The 24464-nt window shown below is 35.9% G+C and overlaps 1 protein-coding gene across 2 annotated transcripts in view; it reads left to right on the forward strand.

Moving 5' to 3' along the window:
• CFTR (CF transmembrane conductance regulator) overlaps nt 1-24464 on the forward strand; it is a 199564-nt gene that overhangs the window by 109424 nt on the left and 65676 nt on the right. For both annotated transcript variants that reach the window (XM_058297260.2, XM_058297261.2), the window contains exons 13-18: nt 3484-3570; nt 5041-5767; nt 7982-8110; nt 18225-18262; nt 18737-18987; nt 22635-22714. In XM_058297260.2, coding sequence (XP_058153243.1) covers nt 3484-3570; nt 5041-5767; nt 7982-8110; nt 18225-18262; nt 18737-18987; nt 22635-22714 — 1312 coding nt within the window. The remainder of the gene's footprint in view (nt 1-3483; nt 3571-5040; nt 5768-7981; nt 8111-18224; nt 18263-18736; nt 18988-22634; nt 22715-24464) is intronic.

Consider the following 24464-nt stretch of genomic DNA (forward strand, 5'->3'; position numbering starts at 1 on the left):
TTATTTTGATGTGTGTATACTTGTTTGCCTTATAGTATGGTTTACAGAATAAGGGCAAATAGAAAACTGAGATTCTGCATAGAGCAAGGAAAAAGAGGTAAATTTCTGTTACTTCCATCATACACATCCACCCTTCCTGCCTTTCCTGCCACCAAAGCACATACCTGCTTTTGGCTTCTGTTTTTGCTTTTATGTTCAGATGGACATGCACAAAATTCTTCTAATTGTGCTGCTAAAATTGTCAACAAGAAATCACACTGACTTGATATTTCAGCTCTTTTACCTTATTTTTCCTGCTTCTCAAAGCTGAGACAGGAAACTAACACTCATTGAGGACTGCAATTGCCTGGCACTTATCTAGGTGATACAGGTGCATGTGTGTGGATGTGTGTGTAATTTAATTTAACCCCCACACAATCCTACCAAGAAAGCATTGTTCTCCCCATTTTACAGAGACTGTAAAATATTAACTTGCCAAAATCCACACAGTGAAATGGTAGAATCAGAATTTGAACAGGTCCTCTTCACATTAAACCATACATTGATTATGGGACTAAACTGTGAAGTAATAAATCAATGAACACATATAACTTACAGATAATGATTTCTAAATGCTAGAAGTTGGTTAATTTACCCATGAGCCAAAGTAACACCTGTCTTAAACATTTCATTTCACATTTAGAAAAGATATATTATATGACTTCTAGACACTAAACATAGAATTGAGTTTGTACTTACCAGTTTGAGATTTGGTTTTATTGTAAGGTATACGCAGTTTGAGATACTACTGAAAATACTTGTTTATTTTTATACTACTCAGAATGTGTCATGTGTTGTCTAGTTTGGGATGATGAATATATTATTTCTAATCTCTTGAGAAATGCTTGTCATAGATGAGGGAAAGACGGAAGTAAGGATTGAGTGGGAGGGGGAGAAAGACCTTGGATATGTTTTGATGGTGATCATTTAGCCTTCATGTCGTCTTAAAAATAATTTATACACTTGGAGGATTGTTGCTGTAAAAAAATAATAATAATTTATGCTACCTTGGTTCTTTTAGCTCAAATTTTACTTGAACTTTTTACCATTTCATTTTTTCCCCCATTATTTTTTTTTATTTTGTATTTTTATTCCCTGCCCCTTTGTGGCTTACTTGCTCTTTGCCCTCTGTCCATTTGCTGAGTGCTCTTCTGTGTTTTCACTTGTCTCCCTTTTTTTGCATCATCTTTCTGAGTTGGCTCTCTTCGGTGCCTGTGGGCTGGCCCTGCCTTCACAGGGAGGCCCAGGACGTGAACCCAAGGTCTCCTATGGTAGATGGAAGCCCGACTGATTGAGCCATAGCCGCTTCCCCCATTACTTCTTTTTATTTTTTTAAAGATTTATTATTTTTTAAAATTTGTTTCTCTCCCCTTCCCCACCCACTCCCCCCAGTTGTCTGCTCTCTGTGTCCATTTGCTGTGTGTTCTTCTGTGTCTGCTTGTACTGTTGTCAGTGGCACCTGGAATTTGTGTCTCATTTTGTTGCATCATCTTGCTGTACCAGCTCTCCATGTGTGTGGTGCCATTCCTGGGCAGGCTGCATTTTTTTCACGCAGGGTGGCTCTCCTTACAGAGTGTGCAGCGGGGGGGGGGGGGGGGGGGGACCCTGGCGTGGCACAGCCCTCCTTGCACACATCAGCACTGCACGTGGGCCAGCTTACCACACGGGTCAAGGAGGCCCTGGGTTTGAACCTTGGACTTCCCATGTGGTAGGTGGGCACCCTATCTGTTGGGCCAAATCTGCTTCCCCCATTACTTCTTAATTACATGCTGACTGAACACAATCTTCTTCTTACAAAAAGTACCAACAATTATATGAATCCTTAGTGGTTAGGATAGGAGTAGGGTAACTAATAATCACATCAGAAATGATCTTGTTTCTATTAATATAGGACTATATTTCATCTTATTTCTGTTCTAAGACCAATTCAATGGAGATTTTATTTACTCATGAAATTCTATTTTTTAACTTAAAAAGAAAAATATTATGGGTATAATATTTTATTGTGAATCTTTCATCCTTTACTTGTTTGGAACTCTTATGAATATGTTATAGAGACTGAGACTATAAAGAGCAAAATGAAGTTTCAATGATACAGCATAGCATAACTGCTAGCAATTTGAAAAACTAAGAAAATATGCTTCATTTAAGTGTTTTCTCTGATATTTTAAAAAGTTGAAATTGTTTTTTCCTTTGTTTCCCTAAGTATTTTGAGGGTGGGTTCTGTGTATTGTTTGCCATTGTATTCCCATCTGTCTTAGGCAACTGTCTTACAGGCTGGTATGACAAATACCACACAAGAGGTTGGTTTAAACAATGGGAATTTACTGTCTTGTGGTTTTGGAGGCTGGAAGTCCAAAAGCAAGGCTATGCTTTCTTCCCAAAGTCTGCAGCATTCAGGTGCTGACTTGCCGCAATCCTTGGGGTTCCTTGGCTTGCATCTCTGCCTCCCGTCTCATAGCAATCTCTCTCCCCTGTGTCTGCTCTCCCTCTTTCCCCTGACTTTGGCTTTTTCCTATGTGGACTTCTCTGACTGTGTCCATATTTCTTCTGTTTATAGAGGATTCCGTTAATATAGATTAAGACTCACCTTTATGCAGTTAGGTCACACTTTTACAAATAAGAACACCTTTAAAAGATTGTATTTATAAATGGGTTCACATCCACAGGGATGCAGATTAAGATTAAGAACAGGGAAATGGACTTGGCCCCGTGGATAGGACATCTGTCTACCACATGGGAGGTCTGCAGTTCAAACACTGGGCCTCCTTGACCCACGTGGAGCTGGCTAATGCACAGTGCTGATGTGCGCAAGGAGTGCCGTGCCACACAGAGGTGTCCCCGAATAGGGGAGCCCCACACGCAAGGAGTGCGCCCCGTAAGGAGAGCTGCCCAGCACGAAAGAAAGTTCAGCCTGCCCAGGAATGGCGCCGCACACACAGAGAGCTGATGGAACAAGATGACGCAACAAAAAGAGACACAGATTCCCATGCCACTGACAACAACAGAAGCAGACAAAAGAAGAACATGCAGCAAATGGACACAGAGAACAGACAAATGGGGCAGGGCGGGGAGGGGGAGAAACAAGTAAAAAATAAATCTTAATAAAAAAAAAAGAAGATTAAGAACATGTCTTTTGAGGGCCTATGTAAGCCAATCTATCACACCAATACATAGCATAGTGCCTGACTCTTCACAAATATTATTGTTGCTGAGAGGTTTTCTTTCTTTTTCTGTTTAAGGGAATATTTTAAATTATATGATATGGTGAGATTCATTTTGTAACTTTTGCTAGTTGATGCCACTGTTAGCAGAACCAATTTAGTAGTTTCTGGAATACTGTTGAAACCTATAGAAAATAATCCATAATTTCTATCTTTGTTCCTCATTTGAAATCAAGGGAAATGTTGAGGAGATCTAATTTAATTTCCATTTTCTTTTTAGAGCAGTATACAAAGACGCTGATTTGTACCTCTTAGACTCTCCTTTTGGATACCTAGATGTTTTAACAGAAAAAGAAATATTTGAAAGGTATGGTCTTTGAATAGTTTACTTATAATGCGCCAGAAGATATGAAATAAGACCTCTACCATCATAGGCTGCATATTATCTTTTGAGAAATATTCTAGCATTGCTTTGACTGAGTATGACAAAATGTAACATAGCACTTATTCAAATCTGATCTTTCCTTTATGGTCCAGATTCAAGATCTATTAAAACTTTTTCTGATCTCCTCATGCTAAACCATTTTCTTTCATCTCCAAACTCTTATAGCAATCACTATCCTTGGAATTTTTATGATAATATTGTCTTGTGACATATCTCCTATTGTTTTACTTGGTTATTATATATAATTTTTAAAAAAATTTTTATGTTAAGTATTTTTTTCTATCTCTTCCTTATATAGTAAATTTCTTAAGAAACTACACATGCTGAATGCCTTAATGTTTTAAGATAGCTGAATGCCTAGGTTGATCATCTACCTTAATAACTCCCTTTAACCATCTTTTTCAGTTATCTAGAGCTCAGGATTTAGATTTCACTCGAACCCAAATAGGACTCAATGTTAATGAAGTTCTTAAGAGAGTTAGTTATATGATTTGAATTCAGAGTTTCAGAATTATTTTAATGATGATAAAGCAATTTACTATGAGAATAGTCATTTTTCTAGCAATAAATATCTTAAGTGATAAGGGTTTATATATGTGCATTACGTCTATAGCACCTTTCCTAGAACTTAGTCAAATTTAATACCTAAGATACTATTTTTACAGTTCTGTGCCTGTGATAAGAAACTGCTTACCAACATAAACTTTGCTACTTAGTTAGTATGTTAGAGTATAATCTAGAATGATGACTCTCTCTTTACAATATCTAATGTTATAATGCTTAAAGAATTGATCCCCCTTAGTCAGGGTTCTAGTCAGGGTTTACTTCTAGACAACGGGGTAATTTTATCAGGGGAGGGTCAAGTTTATTATCCAATTCTCACTTATTTTTTTGTTAACAGATCAGATTAGTCTTAATATTTGCTCTTGAGGACTAATTTGATAGTCAACTTAAAATGTCAAAAAATTAATAGAAAATTTTAAGTAACAGGAAAGCTCTAACATTTTAGAAGACACATAGAAATAGAGACCCCTAAAGACCTTAGAGGGCATCTAACAATTCCCTTGTTTTCTTGATGAATAATTCAAGGTTCAGAGGGTAGAAAATTTGCTCAAAGTCAAACTTCTTTTTTAATATCAGAATTTAACTTCATTTTAGGTGTCTTGACAGTTAACTTTACAGTATAGCATGTTGTTTCATGCTATAATAATTCAAGAAGACATCAAATTAATTAATATGGAGTATTTCCATTTAAAATCATTTTAATTATAATCATAAAATTATACAGTAGAGGTTTAATGTAATACAATGCTAAAAGCAAAATATATTATTGTAATAAAATGTCTATAAAATGGATATCTTACATATATGTATCTTTTTCTATTCTTAAAGCTGTGTCTGTAAATTGATGGCTAACAAAACTAGGATTTTGGTTACTTCCAAAATGGAACATTTAAAGAAAGCTGACAAAATACTAATTTTACATGAAGGTAGCAGCTATTTTTATGGAACATTTTCTGAACTACAAAATCTACGGCCAGACTTCAGCTCAAAGCTCATGGGATATGATTCTTTTGACCAGTTTAGTGCAGAAAGAAGAAATTCAATTATAACTGAAACCCTGCGGCGTTTTTCATTAGAAGGAGATGCTGCTCATTCCTGGAATGAAACAAAAAAACAATCTTTTAAACAGACTGGAGAGTTTGGTGAAAAAAGAAAGAACTCTATTCTCAATCCAATCAACTCCCTAAGAAGAATTTCAATAACACAAAAGACTCCATTGCCAATGAATGGCATTGATGAGGATTCTGGTGAAACTTTAGAGAGAAGACTGTCCTTAGTTCCAGATTGTGAGCAGGGAGAAGGTATCCTTCCTCGGAGTAACTTGATTAACACTGGCCCCACGCTTCAGAGAGGAAGAAGGCAATCTGTTCTGAACTTGATGACACACTCCTCTGGCAACCAAGGGCAAAACATTCACAGGAGGACAACAGCATTCACACGAAAAATGTCACTGGCCCCTCAGGCTAACTTAGTTGAAATGGACATATATTCAAGACGATTATCTCAAGACAGTGGTTTGGAAATAAGTGAAGAAATTAATGAAGAAGATTTAAAGGCATGTATAAACGATTAGTGATTTTATTTCCCCCCACAGAGGGCAATTAAGTAAAATGCAGTATGTGGCATGTAATAAAACTCACTCAAATTTGGGGATGAAGTTTATCTTAAAACTTAGAAAGTCTAAACCCATATATTATATAAATACAATGTAAAAGAAAGTAATCAAGTTTTTTTTTTTTTATATATTGTTGGAAGTATCTATTCCCATGATATATATTTCAAGCCAAAGCAAAGGCTTAACATCTGGTCTTTAACAGATCAGCGAAAATCATTATTATGAAATTAGAAAGCATCTGCTTTATCACTACCTTAAACTTCATCTGAGAAAAGATGGAGTATAAATAAATACATAAACAAATAGGTTCAGTTCATCAGAGACCAAAGTAATATTTCTGTTTGTAGGTAGCCTACATTTAAAGTATCTAATCTGTTGACAGGACTATACACATTGTGGTTTATACATCAATTTTCCTGGATTTAGTTGGTGTGGCCTTTTTTCCTTCTTCAATTTTCTTTATATTTTGGGTTTCTGAATAAGGTTTCTTTTAAAGAAGAAAAGTGAGACTCAGCATATACTAGTGCCAATCTTCTTGCAGAAAATCTACTATATTAAGCTGTTGATTTTTTAAAAAATTTACTTTCCTTTCCTCCCTTCCTCCCTTCCTTCTCATTGTTTGCTTTTGCTGTCTGCTGTTTCTGTTCGTTGTGTGCTCATCTTTTTTTTGGAGGCATGGGGAACTGAACCTGGGACCCTCCATGTGGGAGGGAGTTACCAATCACTTGAGCCACCTCCACTCTCTGCTTGTTGTGTCTCTCACTGTGTTCCTTATTGTGTCTCCTTGCTGCATCATCTCACTGTGTCACCTTGTTGCATCAACTCAGTGCATCAGCCCATCGCATCAGCTTGCTGTCTTGCTCGTATTCTTTAGGAGGCACCAGCAACTGAACCAGGACTTCCCATGGGATAGGCAGGTGCCCAACTTCTTGAGCCACATCCACTTCTCTGTTATATTAAGTTTTAAAGAATAAACTCTTTTATTCATAAAATTGGGAGTAATATAAAAGAGGTATTTTTTTTTTTAACTAGAAAAATTCCTTAGGCTCCTTGAATGAGCTGAGCCATGGGCAGGGCTATAGTGAATTGATATTTTTGATAGGATAGGTCATCAAAGAGTAGTGTGACCTTAGGCAAGTCACAAGTTATTTAACATCTCTAGACCAAAGTTTCCTCCTTTGTAAAATGAGGAAACAAAATAGAAAATCTCTAAAATGCTTACTTTCTGTATTTCTGTAATTTTTTAAAGGTTTCCTAAAGGATAATTCACCTAAATAACTTAATACCAATCTGAACAAGTTTCTCAAACCTATGAATTTAGTTATAAAAAATGATCCCTCTCACCATTAATAATAGTGCCAGGTAGCCTACACTTAGTCCCTACCATTACCCTATGAAGGCATATCATTATCTCATTTTCAGATAGGGAAACTTAGGCTCAGAGAAACTCAATAGCTTGTCCAAATTCAAGCAGCTCCTAGAAATTTAATGGCAGAGCTATTTCCAGTATCATCGGGCCCCTTCTTTGAGCTTTGTTGATCTTATCAGGAACAAAACTATCCCTTCCCTTTGGATTATCTAGACCCTCTCTTTTTCAAATTTTCAAAATGCATCTACCAAAGGACAAATAAAGACTTTTAAGCTAGAATTATGTAACTGAAGTCATAGCTGGAAAGAAAAAGAATCCTGGGCTACTGAGGTGTCTACACACCCAAGTTGGTCTTCTAGTCTATAGGAAGATCTTTATAGCTAGCAAAACACCAAAGTGGGCTTGTCCATGGACAGCTGAAGTAACAAGTTAAAGAGAGTTCTAGAAAGCTTCAGTTTGGTAGAATCATTCATTTAAGAAATGTATGACATTGTTAAGCATTTAAATGGTAAAATTTTCCCCCATAAAATACAGTAATATAATCAGTGACACAGTCTCAGAATTTTGAAGAATTCAGTGTTTTTCATTTTTCAAAAAATTGTGTTTCTCCCATGTGCAATTATTCTTTCTATGGGTGACATCATAAATTTCTTTCAGATTTATAGTTGCTTAAATTTACTTAGCTTCAAAGAGTAATACTTTTTCTTTCCACGTATTTAAAATAATCTGCAACAGTGGTGAAATTGTATTTTCTCATTGTAATAACAGTGTTTCTTTCTTTTCAGGAGTGCTTTTTGGATGATGTGGAGAGCATTCCAGCAGTGACCACATGGAACACATATCTTCGATACATTACTGTCCATAAGAGATTAATTTTTGTGCTAATTTGGTGCTTTGTTGTTTTTCTGATTGAGGTAAGAATTTTCTATTATAAAATATTATTGCAAATTAAAGTTAAATTAAGAAAGTTTAGATATATATATGCAGGTTTATGTATATATATAATTTTATAATGGATAATAGCATAATTCCATATAGTTCTTAGCTTCTATAATTCAACAATTGCAATTGGTATTGATATTTTATTATTTCATGGATAGCAAATAAAATATGCTTCAACACAAATATATGAAGAGTATTCATTAGAGAGATTCAAAAGCTCAAAGTAGAAGACCAATAAATGCATTGAAATAAATTCTGAAAATATTTCTGTGTAATTTTTTAATTTATTTGACTTTAGGTGTTGCACTATTAAATGTGCGAATAATGATTCATCAGCTTTAAAAGACTATTGCGTCACAAAATGAGATAAATATAATATATTAGTAGCTTAGTAATAATTTTTTACACACATTTCAGAAATTCAGATCATCCATTTAGAGAATTGTGTTGGCTCCAATGCCACCACATTGCTTGCTGACCATGTTCCTGCTGTCCTTCACAACAGCAAATTAAAAAACAAAAAAGTGACCACCATTCACACAGTAAGCCAAAAGTACCCTGTCAGCACAAGAGGTTCCTGAAGCTGGATGATAAATGAGGTCATGAGCAACCACATATATGCCTAATGGAGCCTGGCAGAGAAGGTCATGGGTGAAGTAGACTATATGTCTGATTAGAGAGCAATTGCCCTGTCTAGAGGGGGCACTGCAGCTTAGCACCAGTCAGGATTTGCTTTGAGGGAATTTGGAATCAGGTTTATCAACCTTCTGCTTTCTCAAGACAGAAATCCAGAAATTTCTGTAATGTTTCCCCAATTTTAAAAATGAGTAGTTGATTAAGTAAAAACAGACAAACACAAACTACATGGACACAACAAAACCATCTCTGAGTCACCACTGCAGATATTTGTTCCAGAGGATACTTTGAATTTATCCTATCACGACACCTAAATCGAACGTGAGAGCAGATGTTGCCTCCTGGTAGAAAAGACCAACTACCTCTCCTGTGGCTATTCTAGGAAAAGCATTTTCCACAGCTTTCCCTCCTCTGTCCTCTCTAGAGCTCAAAGTAGATCAGCTTACAGATCAAGGGCAAGTAAACATTTTCCCCAGCTTTTATGGGTGGCATATTTTTCTAAAGAGTGGGATTTCTCTTTTTATTACCTTGAGGCTAGGAGAGTGGAAGAATTTTTTAACAGCTTCCTGATTGATTGTCCTGCTTCTAGTCTTCCACTGACATTCTAGTCTTCACATTGGCGCCATAGTGATCTTCATGAAATTATTATTCATAATAACCCCTGGTTAAAAGCCTTTAATGGATCCATTTAATCCTCTGGATAAAGTTTGAGGACCTTTGCATATTTTAAAAAACTGTTTATGAACTAGCCCACCTCACCTCCCATCATTCTCTTTTCATCTCCCATTCAGTCTTCCCCCTTCCCCCAATTCAGTACTTTCCTTTCCAGCATACTGGGCCAGTCACTTTCACCATATGCTATCTATAAACGTCAATATTTCCCTGCATTTGTACATGTTGTTCCTTCTAAATGATGAATGATCTTATAGACAAAACTCAATCATCATATTAGGTAGCTTTGACTGTATAACAAATCACCCCCAAACTAAGTGACTTAAAATAACAAACATTTATTATTTTTCACAGTTCTGAGGGTTGGCTGCTGGGTCTTCTAGTATGGATGTTGCTGGGACAGTCTGTGATGCCCTCACTAATATATCTGGAACCTAGGTTGGGATAGCTGGATAAGCTGAGGGCCAGTTCCACATGGTCTCTAGTTCTCCAGTAGGCCAGCCTGGGTAACTTCCCTTGATAGTCTCTGAGTTCCTAGCAGCAAGAGGAGGCAAACCCTCTTGGGCAAGCACTTTTTAAAGTTTCACTTGTGTCACATTTGCTAATATCATATTGGACAAAGCAAGTCACACGACCAATCCCAGATTCAAGTTCAGTGATACAGATTCTAGTTCTTAATGAGAAGCTGCAAATTACTATCTTTCACTCTACCACAAACACTTTGGCATCATTGCTTTGGCCTCCCACATACGATGCCCCACCATTCAATAACAAATATTTACCTGAACACTTAGTGTACTACGTTCTGTCTTAGAATATACAGTGTTCTAAAATAGACTAGATATACTGTCAAAGAACTTACATTCTAGTGAAGAAAAACAATAAAGAAGTTAAATGTATGAACCAAAATATATTTTGTAAGTATATGCACTGTAAAAAGAATAAAATAAGACTACATAGTTGGTTGTGCTTAGAGCAGGGTTTCTTTACCTTTTTTGTTCCATGAACCCCTTAGCCAGTGAGGTGAAAACCATGGACCCCTTCTCAGAATGTAGCAGCAGATAGTTTTATGACACTCAACTAGCTTTGGGTCTAACAACGACTGTAATTTCCAAGTATGGATGAGCATAAACCATTTTTTGAGGTATGCAACAACTGTAATGTGATATGGAATGAATACTACTATAATTTATTGCATACATTAATAAGTGAAGGAAATGCTAGCTTTCTGTTAGAGGTAAGAGAAAATAAAGATAATAAGTTGATTTTTTTCAATTCAAACTCACGGACCCCCTGAAACATTTCTGTGGACCCCTGGCTTAGAGAGCGTCTTTAGACAGGGTGGTCCGAGAAGACATTTGCTTACAGACACGAATCAAGTGAGACATGCAGAAATCTAAAGGAAGAACTTCCTAGGAAGAGAAAACAGGTAAACATGAATCACTTGAGGAACAGGAAGAATGACATCCAGGCTAGAGAAGTGAACAGGGCAAAAATAGTACAAGGTGAGATCTAAGAGGTGTTGGGAAGGTGCAAGTTTCTGCAGGGTCATGACCAAGGTGATGTCTTTGTGCCTTGTACTTCCCTCTGTTTTAACTCTTCTGAACTCTTCCTCAATTTTTGGTTTTGGTGTCTTGCCTCCCTGGTTTTGGAGCAACTTGAGGACATAGGTTCCCTCCCTCCCTTTCTTTCTCTTCCGCTCTTCCCTCCCTTCTTTCTTCCTCCCAAATTTTCACAGGGAGGCAGAGTGCTAATAGTATATCAATGTATAAATCACTGAAACATAACCTTGGACCTACACATTTTTCCTATTGCTATGCACTTTCTCACTTCAATTTGGAGGGCTGCATAATGTATCATCACTCATCCCTGATCGAGTAAGACAGTTTTAAATATCTAAGGGTATGTACAAAAAAGTCATGCATACTACTTCACTTGTCAGCCATAGGTTTCCATTTGATCTTTGAGTTTTGTGATATCTCTTCTTTTGCCCTGCCATTTTACATGAAAATAAAAAACAACAAAAACAACAAAAACAAATGGAGGCTTGATGTGAGATGCAGTAGAGCACAGTGTTAATTCTGGAATCAACCTGCCTGGGTATGAATTCAACTCTGTCTTATTAGCACTATAAAATTAAGAAAGTTATTTCATCTCTTGCGTCTCCATTTCCTCATCTATAAAATGGAGATTATAATTGTACCAGCTATATAGGTCATTTTGTGGGTTAAGAGATGTCATGAATATAAAAGTAGGGTTTGGTTCCAAATACGCTCATAGTCAGCAATGCTATTTGCTGTTATTATTAATATCTTTAACGTCATATCATTATTATAAAGCTCAAAAAAGTTTGAGGTGCGCAAGTCTATAGTAACAATATAATGAAAGTTTCAATATTTCCTTTTACACTTTAACAAAAAAAATGAGGTTGGGTAATTTGATACTTTCAAGTGAGTAATAACATTGCGTCAAAATGTTTTTGAAATTTACCTTATTAATCTCTGCCAGTCATGTCAGATGACTGACATTAATGTGAATGAAACCTACCCCTGTGACACTTAATCTCAAACCAGCCCTTTATCATTACTAATGATTCGAACCTCTGAATCAAAATATCCTATTACCTAATTGCCTTCAACTTACAGATTTATGTAAGAAAAAGTAGTCTTATCTGAATGTGGTGGTGATTTATATTAATTTACATGACCTTTGTCCCATGTATCTCCATGAAGTTGACCTTATGCACCTTTCAAAATGATACATAATTAATTATAGGCATAGCTGGGAGATATCACAGGTTTGGTTCCAGACAAATGCAGTAAAGCAAATACTGCAGTAAAGTGAGTCACACAAGTTTTTTTTGTGTCCCAGGGCATATAAAAGTTATATTTATGCTCTACTGCAATCTATTAAATGTTCAATAGCCTTTTGCCTGAAAAAACAATGTACATACCTTAATTTTAAAATATTTTATTGCTAAAAATTGCTAACCATCATCTGAGACATCAGTGGGTCATAATCTTTTTGTTGGAGGAGGGACTTCCCTCGTTGCTGATGGTTGCTGACAGATCAGGGTGGGATTGCTTGATCATGTATCAGTTCTAGAGTTAGCATCCTGAGGAACCACCAAATGGTCCTCCACAATGGCTGCACCATTCTGCATTCCCACCAGCAGTGGATAGGGGTCTCAGTCCTCCACATTCTCTCCAACATTTGTAGTCTACTGTTGTTTTTTAATAGCCACCAGTCTAATGGGTATAAGATGATATCTCATTGTGGTTTTGATTTGCATTTCCCTAATAGTGATGTTGAACATCTATTCATATGCTTTTTAGCCATTTGAATTTCTTCTTTGGAGAAGTGTCTATTCAATTTACTTGCCTATTTTTAAAAAATATACTTTTTATTTTTAAAAGATACATAGATCACACAAAATGTTACATTAAAAAATAAAAGATTCCCATATGCCTCCCTCCCCACACACCCCACTTTTCCCATATCAACAACTTCTTTTATTAGTATGGTACTTTCATTGCAATTGATGAATACATTTTGGAGCACTGCTACATAGCATGGATTATAGTTTACATTGTAGTTTACACTCTCTCCCAGTCCATTCAGTGGGTTATGGCAGGATATGTAATGTCCTGCATCTGTCCCTGCAATATCATTCAGTACAACTCCAAGTCCCTAAAATGCCACCATATCACACCTCCTATTCCTTCTCCCTGCTTTTAGCAACTCCCGTGGCCACTGTCTCCACATCAATGATATAATTTCTTCCATTGCTAGAGTCACAATAATTCTATAGTAGAATACCAGTAAGTCCACTCTAATCCAAATTTTATTCCTCCATCTTGAGAACCCTGGGGTGGCAATGCCCACTCCACCTCTCAACTGAGAGAGGGCTTCAATCCCACATGGCTGGTGGATGGGACTTTCATGCCCACAGCTGTAGACTCTCTCTGTTCCTTGGTGTTGTGTGTTGTCCATCCTCACCTTACTGTCAGCTGACCTGGGTAAGTCCAGTAAACTAGCAGGAGGTGCTGCAACACCACTGAGGCTCAGGCCCAGCTACTTGGCCATTTTTTAAATGGGTTGTTCTTTTTTTTTTTTTTTTTTTTTGAGGTGTAGGATTTCTTTATATATGCTGAATATTAGGTCCCTATCAGATATATGGTTACCACATATTTTTTCTCATTGTGTAGGCTGCCTTTTCACTTTCTTGACAAACTCCTTTGAGGTATAAAAGTTTTTAATTTTGAGGAGTTCCCTTTTATCTATTTTTTCTTTCTTTTTTTTTTTTTTTGTGCTTTGGGTATAAAGCTCATGAAATTATTTCCTAATAAAAAATATTGTAGATTCTTCCCTACATTATCTTCTAAGACCTTTATGGTCTTGGTTCTTTTATTTAGGTCTTTGATCCATCTTGAGTTAATTTTTGTATAAGGTGTGAGATGGTGTTCCGCTCTCTTTCTTTTGGATATGGATATCTAATTTTCCAAGCACAGTTTGTTAAAGAGGCAATTCTCTCCCAGTTGAGTGGGCTTTGTGGCCTTGTAGAATATCAGTTGACTGTATTTGCGAGGATCTATATTAGAACTCTCAATTCAGTTCCACTGGTCAGTATGTCTGTCCTTGTGCCAGTACTATGTAGTTTTGACCACTGTAGCTTTATAGTATGTTTTAAAGTTGATAGTGCAATTCCTCCAGTTTCATTTTTCATTTTCAGTGTGTCTTTGGCTATTCAGGGCCCCTTGTCATTCCAAAGTAATTTCATAGTTACCTTTTTCTATTCAGTAAAAAATGCTGTGGTATTTTATTGTGATTGCATTAAATCTGTAAATGGAATATTGTTTTTGTGAATAGTAGTTCTCAACAGTGGGCTTAAAATACTCAGTATACCATGATGTAAACTAATGTGCTGTCATCTAGGCTTTGTTATTCCATTTTTAAAGCACAGGCAGAGTGGATTGAGCATAATTCTTAAGGGCCTTAGGATTTTTAGAATGGTCAATGAGCATTGGTTTCCACTTCAAGTCACCAGCTGCATTAGCCACTAATAAGAGAATAAGCCTGTCCTTTGAAGTTTGGAAGCCAGGCATTGACTTCTCTCTAGCTATGAAAGTCCATGATGGCATCTTCTTCCAATAGAAGGCTGTTTTGTCGATCCTTAAAATCTGGTGTTTAGTGTAGCTACCTTCATTAATTACCTTAGCTAGATCTTCTAAATACTTGCTGCAGCTTCTACATTATGACTTGCTGCTTTACCTTGTACTTTTATGTTATGGATATGGCTTCTTTCCTTAAACTTTATGAAACCTCTCAGCTTCAAACTTTTCTTCTGCATCTTCCTTATCTCTCTCAGCCTTTATAAAATTGTAGAGAGTTAGGGCCTTGCTCTAGATTGAGCTTTGGCTTCAGAATGTTGTGGCTGGTTGGATCATCTATCCAGACCACTACAACTTCATGTCAGCATTAAGGGTGTTTTTTGCTTTCATATTGTTTGTGTATCCACTGGAGTACCACTTGCAATTTCCTTCAAGAACTTTTCCTTCGCATTCACAACTTGGCTAACTGTTTGGCGCAAGGTCTAGTTTTCAGTTTCTCTGGGCTTTCCACATATCTCCCTCACTGAGCTTAATCATTTCTAGCTTTTGATTTAAAGCAAGAGACGTGTCACTCTTCTGTCACTTGAATATATATAGGCCATTGTAGGGTAATTAATTGGTCTAATTTCAATTTATTGTGTCTCAGGGAATAGAGAGGCCTGAAAAGAGGGAGAGGGATGGGGGAACAGCTAGTGGAACAGTCAGAACACACACAACATTTATCAATTACGTTCACTCTCTCATATGGGCAGGGTTCCTGGTGCTCCAAAAACAATTGCAATAGTAACATGAAAAATCATTGATCATAGATCACCATAAGAGATATAATCATAATAAAAAAAGTTTGACATATTGTGAGAATTACCAAAATGTGACACAGAAACAAAGTGAGCACATGCTGTTGGGAAAATGGAGCCAATAGACTTGCTCGACGCAGGGTTGCCACAAACCTTCAATTAGTAGAAGTTGCAGTACCTTGGAAGCACAGTAAAGTGAAGAGCGATAAAAAAAGGTTTGCCTGCAATTAATGACCGAGTGTTGAGCTGCTGCGCACATGTAAAACACTATTAGTATACTTAAGTAAGGAGTAGTCCTTCATCTTGGGGAAAGAAACATAATTGCAATAGAGAACATAAATATAATTAACAATTTTATTAGTTGAACTCTCACTATTATTGAAAAAAAAACTGCAAAATGATTGCTAATGTACTTTTCCAGTAAATAAATAGTGTAATAAACAGTGAGGATTTTGGCTAATATACAATAGGCATTGCCAATTAACAGGCTTTTAAAATTTTGAGTAGAAAACTTCCTAATAGTAGGCAAATAGTAGTTGCTTAAATTATGTGCACAGAGCTACAGAAATAAAAGATTCATTCACTAATGTTCACAATTATATTGCCTTGTTTTAATAAAAATTTACACAGTTTTTCTTTTAGACTAAGCTTCTTCCTTAGTATCAGGGTTTCCCTTCTCATTACCATTAAAATATCTCAGTGGTATCTTCACATCACGGTACGAGAAATAATATTGGGAAATAATTTAGCTCTTTTAATCCTGTTTATGGCCTCATACTAAAGAAAGATTGAGATTCATTTCTTCCTTGATGAAAGTGATTTATTCACTTTTAAATCTCATAAAGGTCATATTTCAATTAAGATTTTATGTTTTATAGGATAGGTTCAATATGCTTCCCTTTTGCAATATAAAACAGCCTTTAATATGTCTTCAAAGCCATTGAACTGAAAACATTAGTTATATTCAATTCATTAACATTCATCATTAATGTGAGTTTTTGAAAAGGAGGTCTATTTTGTATTTTTTGGACCATTTCTCCCATTATAGGGCAAAATATCTACTGTAATTTCTTATATATTAGCAATAAGGATACAGGCTATAAAAATTCTGGTGCTCCTGCTTGGCAGTGCATCATTGACTAGAAAAGAAATGTAAGCAATAGATTGGAAGACTGTTTCCTGGCTCATTTTTGGACCAGAGGGTGTTGTAACCGACTGAATTATCTAAAGATTCTGCTTAGTGCTTTCGTTCTTGGATTTTAAAGAAAAGTTGTTTAAAAACTGCAGTATTCTCTTCCTTTCTTATGCCCCTTCTGTTTGTTAATGAGGAATCCCTGTGTAGCCTTACCTTATAAGTAAAATGGAAATGTGGTATACTGCTGTAATACCATTGCTGCTATTGATGGATTGTAATCCTTTTACAGTAGGTTTACTTAGCATGGTTCTATGTTTTAGGGCATGATTTGACCTGTGAAGCAGTGAAATCTGTGTATGAAGTCATGTCACTTTACTATTACTTGCTGTCATTCATTCAGCCATTTACTCATATTCAACTCATTCAATTTGTGTTTACTGTGTTCCCATATATGCCAAGCATGATACTATGTGCTCTGTATACACTGAAGAACAAAACAGGATATACAACTGTAATATACTAATGAGTTTATGTTTTTGGTATAAACAGAACATTTATCATGCTGTGCTCCTTTGGTGGAAACTGCATAATACTAATAGTGTTTTAATAGGTATTTATTTAAACACAGAGCTGATTTTGTGCCTTGTTAGATAGCTCAGCGTTTTATACAGGAACAAAACTTATTAGAATGAATCATCTTTGGTTCTTTATCTTTACCCTATGCAGCATAACAAGTCACCAGTTTTTTCAAATTGTAGTGTCTTCAATTTGCGTCTATGGTAAAGTTATTTTGTGGCTAAGTATGTAGTTTCAGAGTCATTTCTGGTATTACCAGTTGTGATGGCGTCGATATAAAATTAATTTCTCCACAGGATTTAGCAAAATGAAATGTCAAATTGAAATAGAACGGAGTATAGATGATTTGACTATCAAAAGGGCCACCAGAATCACAGTTGGTTTGAAAAGCTTTTGTTTTTTAGGAATGTTATGGAGCATTCTCCCTTAGCCAGATGTTTCCACCTTGAGAAATCCCAAAGTAATTATAATACCAGTAATTATGTTTTAACCTCACCTCATCTTCATTCATACTGTGAATTTTCACACTATTGAAAGTTTTAGTTGATTTTAATAAATATTAATCTTACCTTTTTATATAATTAATAGTCTCAAGTATTAGTCCTTAACAATGATTGCATGAGCAATTGAAATTACTTATAATAACTAACTAGATTAATTTTCTGGCAGCAAAGTAAGGTGTTGCTTAAATCGACTTATATTCCTACTGCCTGTAAAATTCTCACCTAGTTGCAAGGTTCACAATTCTAATAATTTAACCATTAGCAAAATTTAGCCATACTTTGTACCCAGGCACATATTTCTATGTCAAATCATTCTTGTCACCATGAATGAACTTTCACAGTCTCTTTATATATAAAAAAACAAAGTTTATTACTTAAAACTTTTAACTGTAACCTTAGCTCTCCTGTGAACTTCAATGAATAGTTCCTGTTAAATGAAGACAAGAAATCACCAAGTATTTACTTTGGTGAAATAAGAATTCCATTAACTGGATGTAAATAGAATGATTATTACAGCTGCTGGACCTAGGAAAGCAAAGCAAAGGCAAATGAAATTTTATGTATTTTGATGTTGATTGTCGTGAAATCAGAGGTGGATAAGGAAGGAATGGATAAATATGTTGGAAAAAAATCAACTGTGTATTGTTCCATTCCAGGTGGCTGCTTCTTTGGTTCTGTTGTGTCTACTTAGTAAGTGAGTATTCCATGACCTGTTCTGAATTGTGTTTTGTATCTGCTGATACAAAATTTGGTCTTATTAATATTTTAATATTCACTGGGCTTCATTTTCTCTCAGTATTTTAATAGTGGAAAATATAGTTATTTTGGTTAAAATTGTAAACAATTTCATGTATAGTTCCTATAGCTTTTTGCCAATTTCTAAAGGAGTTAGTTGTGTTCAGTTTTCCATAATATGCAATAAAAATATTTGAAACATTATACATTAAGTATATTTTCTAGATATTTTAACCTAACAATTTTATCTATTTTGATGGTGAGAAAATTTGTCTACGTTTTTGCAATAGTATATTCTTGAGATTACAGGCACCAGCTCTGATAATGAAATATGTTGGGTTTCTTTAGACTAGAATTAGGTTTCATTTACACATATTTGAAATTCAATAGGCAAATTTGGTTGCCAAAAAGAAATTTTCCTTATATTTTACAGAGTATCTCCTGAAGACAAAGGGAATACTACTAAGAGTGCCAATGACAGCTCTGCAGTGATCATCACCAGCACCAGCTCGTTTTACTTTTTGTACATTTACGTGGGAGTAGCTGACACTTTCCTCGCTCTGGGACTCTTCAGGGGTTTACCACTGGTGCACACTCTAATTACAGTGTCGAAAATTTTACACCACAAAATGTTACATTCTGTTCTTCAAGCACCTATGTCAACCTTAAACACATTAAAAGCAGGTACTTCTAGGTATATAAAATAACACTGCTGATTGCCCATCACTAAGGTCTACGGTTTGGCTGCTTTTCCAGCAGTGCTGCTGGTTTTTCCATGGTGGCATTCATCCTTTTTGAGCTTCTTTTTCTCAGGTATCATAGGCTCTCTTATATTTTTGCTCCAAATATTGTTGCATCAGCTAAGTAGAGTAGCCAGTTTGTTAGGATGTGATGCTATTTGGACTGCGGCAGCAAAACCAGGCCTGTCTTGGTCAGCTGTCCTTCTCTATTCAGATATGTGGTCTAGTCCCATACCAGGCATCTTGTTGGCAATGATATCATTGTTTAAAAGAGGGGGAGATTTGAGGTGTTTGAGGGAAATATAAAATTCTGTTACTGATAAAGTCTCTTGATAGGGTAGAATAATCAACTTTCATATAAATGTTCAAAGAGGAACATGTAAATTAGTTCTAATCTTTTTTGAGGGTAGAATCCAAGATGTATTTAAAAACCATTTTTGACACCATCATATTTAAAGTCATAGGCAGTAGAAGTAGTAGAATAAGGGGACCAGAGATTTGAACATTTGATTAAATATATGTTTAAAGATATAGATGTGTAGAGTGATTTGTGTCTAATAATCTAAATTTTTTCTGGGTACCAAAATTTTCCATGTTTAGTATCTAGGAAGATCTTCCTTCTTTCTATTCTGAAACCCTTGTGTGTCACTAAAGTTTTCCCTCAGTGGGATATACTCATCACTGTCCTCTGTTTTAGAGCTAAGTTTTAGACCTAAAGGGACTTTAGAATTAATTTGATCCAATTGTTTCATTTTTTATGGAAAAGCTGAAACCAGACCAATAGGAAGCTGACCTGTGTTGCTATCCAAGTTAGAAATGGGCTATAGTGTATAATGCGAAAGACATGGGATTTGTTTGAGGCCCTTGTGGCCCCATATGAACTGTGATCAAGAGCAAGCTACTCTTCTAAGCCTTCATCTCCTCATCTGGAATATAGGGATAGATAAGAATAACTGTCCAAGAGGATGACTGTGAGACTGTAATAAGGCAATCTATTTGCTTAATTCATAGCCAATACAAAATGTTAGTTCCCTACCATTATTCCTTTCTGAACCCCTGTGGGGTGCCATTTCCATTCTGCCATTTTACTTTTCAGAGCTCTTTATTTCTTTAAACACTGCTCATAGTTGGTTTTAAACCTCTTTCAGATTTAAATAATCTCCATTCACTTAATTTGTCTTTCTATCCAATACTTAACTTACTTTATAGGATGATTCTTAAACAACTCTTTTTGGACACCTTCTTATTTATATTACTGAGATACGGATTGAATTTTCTTAGAACATCTATATACCACTTTCTGTCCCCATTCTATCCCCTAAATATCTATATGCAATTATTATACTTTCTTTAAAAAGCCATCACAATTACTGAGTCATGATTCATTATTCTTATTATGTCTTTGCTATACTTGGCAGCAACCAGTGCTTCCTTGTCTTGTATTGTACTTGCATTTTTTCCCAGGTGTGCCCTTCTGCAGTTGTACATTGACCTTGATTTCCTCTGACTCCTACCTGATTTTCTTGTCACTTTTTAAGTGAACACCATAAACCACATACTTGCTGCTCAGTAAAGTGTACTGAGTAGATGAAAGCATGAATGCATATTTTGACAGAACACTACTATTTGAAATATAATAAGCACCAGGATGATAGTTTTTCACCAAAGAGGGCTTTCATTTCTAAACACTATAAATACCACAGGCTATTTTTCCCTTTTTTGGTTTATTTAAGGAAAGACATACAAATACGTGAAATTAGATATGCTGAAGAACGTATTATGAATGAAAGGCTAAGAGATAGTGACTTAAATCAATAAATATATATTGAATAATTGCTACATGTAAGACTTTTTGCCGGTGCTTTGGGTATACAAAAATAAATATGTGACATAGGCCCATTGACCTCTAGCAACTAACAGTCTAGAAAAAGAGATAAGATATATACACAAGTGACTATGATATAAGGCATATATATAATCACTCTAACACAGAGGTTAAATGCTGAACAAGATATTAAATTTATTAAGTGTGTTCAGAGGAGGAAGTGATTTATTCCAGCTGGTGCAAACACTGATGTTTCCTTGCAAGGGGGCATCTAAGTTGGGCCAGGAAAGAGATATAGATTTTGATAAGTTAAAATGAAATAAAAGGATTTTCAAGGAGAAGAAACCACATGGGAATATGTGGAGTGATAGGAAAGTGTGGAGTGTATTCAAAGTAGAGGCCAGTTTGGCTGAAACAATGTTTGAGGAAGCTTGCACTCTGTAGGTGGTATAAGAATAAAAGATGGAAAGCATTTAATATTAAACTAAGAATTTTGGACTTTATCCTGCTGTTAATGGGAGGTGATTGATAAGATTGAATATCTCTTTGTTCATACAGTATTATGTTACCTTTTATGTTTAACTCCCCCTTAGACAATGAATCCCTAAGGGCGAGGAGCATGGCCCATTCACCTCTGTTATCTCAGCACCAGCATTGTGTCTGGCACATAGTTGACACTCCATTTGTAACTTTTATCATCAAAAGAACAAATGATCAGACTTATAAATGGCAGTCTGGAATTTAGGAGACAGACTGAAGCTTAGACTGCCAGTGCAGAAGGTAGAGAGAGAAAACATGGCCAAAAATGCCTACATAGTGGGCAGGCAGAGAGGTGAAGCAGCCACTGATTGTGCAGAGGTTTGGCAAGAAAGGATGGAAGCCATGGGTGTGGGGGAACTATATATTATGGAATACTGATATAAGGGAAGTGAAGACAGCATATTCAATAAATTATCATTACATTCAGGGCTGCAAGTGTGCGGTTGTAGTTTTGTTTGAGGCTGCTAAAACAAACACCATACAATGGGCTGGCTTAAACAATGGGAATTTATTGGATCACAGTTTTAAGGCTAGGCAAAGTCCAAAATCGAGGCATTAACAAGGTGATGCTTTCTCCCTAAAGACTGAGGCTTTCTGGGGTTGAATGTTAGTGATCCTTGGACCTTCAGTTTTCTGTCACATGACAATGCATATGGAGGCATCTTCCTTCTCTTCCAAGTCCCATTGACTTCCAGCTTTTGGCTGCCCCCTGTGTTTTCCCCTTCTGTGTCCAATTTTCTATGCTTCTAAAGACTTCAGCCATACTGAATTAAGGCCCACCTCATTCAGTTTGGGCACATATTAACTAATAACAGCTTCAGATTTCCCATTTATAAATAGGTTCACACCCACAGAACCAGGGGTTGGTACCTGAGCAGGCCTTTTGTGGGGAATGTAACTCAACTCTCTACAAATAGTAAGATGAGTACTCATTTTGATATTATTTATAATAAGAGCTCTATTAAAGGCATTGGATTTTGCCTGAATCTTATAGGAATTTGTATTTTATAAAGGCTTAACAATAGATAATAATTTAAATATACAGTTACTCAGAATATTTGTGTAACACTAACATTTTTGAAGTCCTTATTTATCTGGTTACATGCTAATTCTATTTGAGTTCCCATTTACTATGACCCAAATTTAGTATTAAATATAACGATGTCTTTTTAAAAATATTGATTTTTGATCAATTTATCTTCCATTATACCTTCTTTATATTATAGGTGGGATACTTAATAGATTCTCCAAAGATATAGCAATTTTGGATGATCTTCTGCCTCTTACCATATTTGACTTCATCCAGGTCTGTAAGATATTATTATCTTTGTATTTGTCATACTGCTTTTCTTAAAAATAATTTTGAAAAAAGTAAATGAGTTCTTGCTCATTTTTCATTTGATTGAAAATTGAAATTTTGTTTATTGTGTGAATTTTGTGAATAACAAAACTCTTTAAAATAGACATCAATCTAGTAATTTCAGTAATAAGACAGAACTGTTTACCTGACTCAAACTCAAAGCAATCCCACATTTATATGTAAAAACTATTTGGTTGTGATTTGAGAAGCATAAAACATTACCTTCCCTGTATCACTAGCCACAGAGTAATGTCATTTGGGCTTTGGCATCACTTTTTGATGGAAGCCCACCTATCTTCAAAAGGCTTTTGTTAAAATTGAAAAGAATGAGTCCCTGAGTGGTTTACACTTTAACCCAGCCTTATCCATTAACACTTTGGTACAGATTAGCTAGCCAGTTATCTCATAGTAAGCACCATCGTGCATGGACAGAAGTACATCCAAGTTTAAAGCAGGTGAGATATGAAAGGAAAATTGAGGGCAAGGTCTGGGAGATAGACTTGAAATAGGCCTGCAGGGTAACATGGCTCAGGAGATGAAAGACTGGAGTGGAGAGGGTCAAGGAAAGATGGAGATGAAGCTTACCTAGGGGATACTGCATTAGGACTCCACTTAAGGTGTCTTGGGAGTGGATAACATTGGCCTTTGGACCAGGTTTGAGCACAGATGCGTGCCTGGTTTAGATCAAGTGTCTAATCTAAAACTGTCTCAAGAAGCTCCTTGGAGAAACAGTTGTTAACAGTCTGCTGCCCATCTTGGGGTGAGTCATTCTCCCCGCAGTGACTCCTGCTACCTGCAAATATTAGTACTGCTTGAGACAACCTATAAACCAAAATAGGAACTACCACATTCATGTGTAGACACAGCTCACTTTGGCAGGTAGAGTAAAACCAGACTGTCAGTTTGCCTCATCTGAAGTGATTGACACAAACACATTTACAATTACAAATGAACTTTGGCATCTCGGGTTTCCTTCAGTTTGCTCTGTTTAGTCACACAACTCACAACAGCTGCCTGTAGTTCTTTTGAGTTCATGCATTCCAAGCAATGTGTCTTTAAATGCTGAAAATTTGTTTCTTGTACTAGGATTGTAAATAACTGGTCTCATCTATAATGTTATTAAGTTGGGTACAGACTGCAACATGAGCATCTTGACATGACTGCAAATGCATTTGCAAATGATGGCACCTTGGTCATTTTTTCCCTACTTCTGAGGTCTACTGAGTATCTTCTGAATCAGTCAGTCTAAGGCTCATTTCACTCTACTTGATAATGTTATTGCAAATTTGCTTTCTCTATTGGTACATTGTATAATGAAAATGGAAGATCTAGGTTTTGTTCAGCCGGTCACACTGTTTTGTCTTGAACCAGATATTTAGTCTCTGAGGATCTCAAGTTTCTCCCCTGCAAAATGGGGATGATAAACCTGAGGATGGTCCCTTTTAATTCTAAAGTTACGTGGATCAGAATGCCACAATGGAATTCGACCTTGAGTGACAGATTTATACATGAAGCCAAGTGGAAAAAAACTTTGTATTCTACCATCTTACTCACCTCTATGTTTGGGTGAATAAATTTTTCATGAAAAAGAAGCATACATATTTTAAAATATCCAAGTCTTCTATTCTTGAACTCAAAAACCTTAAGATTCTTTTTTATTTCTTCTTCTCTCTTAATCCAAAATGCAATATACACT

The sequence above is a fragment of the Dasypus novemcinctus genome, chromosome 5 (genome assembly GCF_030445035.2).
Source record: "Dasypus novemcinctus isolate mDasNov1 chromosome 5, mDasNov1.1.hap2, whole genome shotgun sequence".
Lineage (NCBI taxonomy): Eukaryota > Metazoa > Chordata > Mammalia > Cingulata > Dasypodidae > Dasypus > Dasypus novemcinctus.